This window comes from Lepisma saccharinum, chromosome 15 (assembly GCF_977018435.1).
Source record: "Lepisma saccharinum chromosome 15, izLepSacc3.1, whole genome shotgun sequence".
Classification (NCBI taxonomy): Eukaryota; Metazoa; Arthropoda; class Insecta; order Zygentoma; family Lepismatidae; genus Lepisma; species Lepisma saccharinum.
The window spans coordinates 7,409,722-7,414,497 of NC_139243.1; the positions used below are offsets into that span (position 1 = coordinate 7,409,722).

At 43.1% G+C, this 4,776-nt stretch overlaps 1 protein-coding gene across 1 annotated transcript in view; it reads left to right on the forward strand.

Moving 5' to 3' along the window:
- The window catches only part of LOC145999755 (glycine receptor subunit alpha-4-like), a 6,219-nt gene extending 5,422 nt beyond the window's left edge, over positions 1–797 (forward strand). The window contains exon 3 of the mRNA XM_083137046.1: positions 558–797. Coding sequence (XP_082993172.1) covers positions 558–797 — 240 coding nt within the window. The remainder of the gene's footprint in view (positions 1–557) is intronic.
- Positions 798–4,776: the final 3,979 nt, after the last annotated feature.

Here is a 4,776-nt window from a genome sequence, read left to right on the forward strand (position 1 = left end):
CACTATATCCTGGCTAGCTCTGCATTACATCGTATTTTCCAGTCATCATCGTCCCTCACAGGTGCATATATCTTTCTTAATATCCGTCTCTCAGATATTCTAAGTTAATAATATTAATACGTGAATAGTAACAATTAAATCTTAACTATTGAAGTTGTACCATCCTTGGATTGCAAAAACTTGAACTTCATCCATTATTTCTGTATATATACGAATACAGCCATGCCTTTGTTTTTAATGGGAGGTCCAATCTTCTTGTCTCCGAAGCTCATGTCAACTCAATTTATCTGTTCATGATGGATTTCATAAGAATTTGCGATCAGTACTTCAGATTCTATTGACATCTCTCGTTTCATGCTCTGATGCAAAACATAAAATCGGCGTCGAAAGCGGAGGAGCAGGGGCGTACGACCTTCCAAAATCTAGAAACACGATTTTACATAAACGTATGATTTTGATGACCAGCACACCATGGCTCCATGTGAATGATTTGAAGGTAAAGACATCTGTACACATTACTCTTTGCATTTCATGAACGCCTCTTTTTCTTCTTTCAGTTTCTGCCAGCAATGAAAGAAAGAATAAGCGCTACAGTGAGGAGGAGGTGTCGCTGGTTCTACTCCTGCAGGAGAAAACAGTTCAAATCGGACTGCGTGGACTTGACAGCGCTGGTTCTCTTCCCCTTGTCTTTCGTCATATTCAATGCAATATACTGGATGGAGTTCCTGAAAGCCAGGGAGCTGCAGATGAGCAAGATATTGAAGGAAGACCACTCCAAGTTGGAAAGCATTCATTAAGTGAGAATTCAGATGGAAGTGACAGGCGACAAAGCACAGAAGACAGGAGATATGCAACATGCTACAAGAGACAGGAGATAGCAGACAAGCAACAAACGACAGGAGACATGTGATAGGAGACAAGATACAAGGTAACCAAAAAAGTTCTTGCCGTTTTTGACGTCCCATTAATCATGCGCTCACAGAGAGGAAACGAAATGACGCACGTGCCTGCCAAGCGATCGGGAGTTAGTCTGTCCATCGACTGTCAGTAATACAGGCACGTTGCGCACACACAGCAGTCATAGCTCGTCCAGTGTCGAAGAGAAATGGAGGTATCGAAGCAGCTTGTTCGCGTGTGTTTGTTGTATGACTTTAAAGTGGGCCTGTCAGCTGCCGCATCAAGTCGCCGCATTTGCCAGGCATTTGGGGAGAATGCCGTGAACGAACGCACTGCCAGGCATTGGTTCCAGAAATTCCGTTCGGGAGATGTGAGTCTTTCGGATGAACCTCGCAGTGGACGACCACATGTGTTGGATGACGAGGCCCTGAAAGCAGCCCTCGAGGAGGACAGTGGTCTAACGTGTGATGAACTTGCAGAAAGGTTCCATGTTTCCGCTGAAACAGTCAGACTGCATCTGCATGGGATAGGGAAGTCATACAAGTTAAGCAAATGGGTACCCCACACATTGTCGGCAGCCAACAAGGATCAACGAGTGACAGCCCGTTTGTCCTTGCTCACTCGGCACTTGAACACACCCATATTTGATCGCTTGCTCACTGGTGACGACAAGTGGGTCCTCTATGACACTCCCAAGCGTACCAGTCATTGGTTGTCGCCACGTGACCCTGTTCCTAACACCTCAAGACCACCTCTGCACCCACGAAAGGTTATGCTCTCTGTATGGTGGAATTGTCGGCAAGTGGTGCATTACGAGCTCCTTCCACCTGGTCAGACCATCACTGCTGACCTCTACTATCAGCAGTTGTAAAGGGTGCACCGTGCATTGAGGAAGAAGGAGCCGGCTTTGGTGAATCGCAAGGGTGTGCTGTTCCTGCACGACAATGCCAAACCACATGTGGCAAAGAGGACCCGGGAGACCCTTCAGCAACTTGGCTGGGAGACACTGTGTGTTGCACCAACAGATTACCGCACCTGTTTCATTACCTCGACAACCACCTCCGTGGGAGATCCTTCGCAAATGAGGGAGACCTGCAGAACGCACTCACGGATTTCTTTGCATTCGAGCCCGCCGAGTTTTATCACCAGGGTATTGTGCAGCTGCAGGAACGTTAGCAAAAGGTGTTGCATGGTGTTGGAGATTACTTCGAAACCTAAAGGTCCGTACCGTCCACTGTACTGCTCTTTGTTTATCACTCCTCTAGAACGGCAATAACTTTTTGGTTACCTTGTACATGCGACAGGAGACAAGAGGCATGCTACAAGAGACAGGCGACAGGCGACAAGCGACATGCTACAGTCGATATTCGACAGGATACAAGAGACATGTGACAGGCGATATTCGACAGGATATAAGCGACATGCGACGAGTGTCAGGCGACAACCGAAAGTAGACAAGCGACATACTACAGGAAATATAAGACAGAAGACAAGCGACATGCGAATTGCGACAGGAGGCAAGCGACATGCGACACGCAACATTATCGCGTGTAAAAGAACCAATTAATAGCAACGTTTCACATCGCAGCGGCAAGACAGGCCGCACAAGCCTACGTTCGGTTGGTGAAATCCTCGAGCGACACGTGTTGCTTCGGTGTGAAATCTCTATAAAACAAAATATTCACTCCTCATGCGCGAAAAATAGACCGAGGCGACATATTGCACAGTACATATTTTAAAAAAAACTGTTCGACCCGAGCTACATGCGAGCGACAATCTTGTCCTGTTACATCGGATCGAAAGATTGCATTTATTACTGAGGGTTCGTTTCGAAACAACATTTGTCGCTTGTCGCCTGACGCTTGGGTCTGAAAGATCTCTTAACTTCTGTGCATAATACATACGATAATAATACCAGTGTTGCAAACGGAGACGAAATACCTCTACGCGTGGTGAAATTAGTGACTGGCCTAACAATTTGCTGCAAACACCTTTCAAATTCTATGACTTATTATAATGTATGTTACTTTCGCCGTATAAATGAATATTTTCATACATAATAGTTGTTAGTATTTATTGAAAATATTAATAAAATGCAGAAAATGTACTAATTTTCTTCCCTTTCGGAGCGTTAGATGGTAAGGAGGAAGTCAAAATTAGGTACGATTCAAAGGAGAAAGTGTTCCTTTTGTGAAAAGGCATGAAATGTCCACGTGACATGATTATCTTTTGTAACAAAAAGCAGTAAAACTAGAATAGTGTTTTAATGTAAACACCTGGAGGCACTGGTTGTGCTTGGAAATTTTTCCCTTCTTCTGCAATGGTTACTATAGTATTATAGGAGCTAAGAAATTAACGCAATTCGCTTTTACTACATATTCAGTCAGAAGTTGCATTACGCATTGTGTGTATTCTCCGTATATTGTTAGGCAGGTGGACAAAATTGTTTTTGCAAAAACACAACTATACTGTCTGTATCTAGCTCAGCATGTCTCATTTGACATCTGCCTTTCTATCTCTCATTTTTCATTAGTGCCTGATTTTGGGTAACACTTTACTTACTATAGGGGTGACGAATTTCTTACTTTTTACAGGAGAAAGTACTTAGGGAAATCATTTTCTGTAGCAATGTAGTTTTGATCCATTTTAATGCGAATGCATGTTGTTTTCCGGGAAAATCTCTGTCCGACACGCTGTTTCTACTGCCGCCATTTGCTTTCTGCACGAGAGCACAATGTTCCGTGTGTTAGATGACGTAAACCCCGTAGTCAGTGTTTCAAACTCGCCGTGCTTTCACTACAACATGACGTGTCTAGTATTTGTTTTTTTAACTATGCTTGCCTAACCTAACCTAACTTTACGGAAAATGGTTTGTGGGGTATATTTTATATTAGAAATTAAAAGAAAGGGGGCGTTTAAATTCGAATCGGGTCTTACGTTAATTAAGCATGGATGTTCCCTCATGTAAGAGAAATAAATGTACCAACATAATTACGACACGGTATTGTACGTCGTGTCGACGGTCCAAGAGTTCGGCCGATGGATAAAGACGCACAGGTTCCTTATACATTGGTCTTCATTTACGAGCCAAGTTCATGCCAAAGTTATTATTACAATAAGATATCAGAAATCAAGACACTGGAACATATTATGACATAGTATTTAATGCACTGCTGACATACTTACAACACCTTGCCACTCGTCTACACAAACACCATGCGGACAAAACACTATCGCCGACCCATGATTCACCGGGTCAAAACAATTTAGCAGCGCAGACCGCTGATGGTCGACGTTGCACGTAAACACTAGTCTTTACGAGAGCACCATTTCGTAACAAGTTAAAAAGTTAAAAGTTAAAAGTTGAAAGTTCGAAGCTAAGATTCTAGACTTTTCAAGAGAGGAGAAAATATTTCCCTCTCCGAGACGTTAAGGTGCTGAAACGAGAATCTCTATGTGGATTGGTGAACTGTCAATCTTGCACTGTGAATGTTGCACTGTGTGTCTCTAAACTGTGAATGTTCTAAACTGTGTATCTCAAGTACTTACTTCCTCTTTTTCCTTCGTTCCCGGAAGAATTGTCATTTTCTCTATTGGTCGTTGAACTTTTAACTCCTCCCACACGTGGTCATGTCTGCACCGAAGGGTGATAATACTTACACTGAAGGGTGATAATCGCGTAGCACAAAAACACAATAACACCTTGTTTGAGAGCTGATCTCGAGAACGAAAAGTACATCGTTCTAATTAATTTTTATTGCTCAGAACTCGGACACTTCGTTAAAATTATGCCTTTTGTGGCTGCCGAAACTTCACTGAGGCGAAGAGATACGAAGAGATATTTTCGGGCAAGGTTGTAGTTCAAGATTCCATATTATT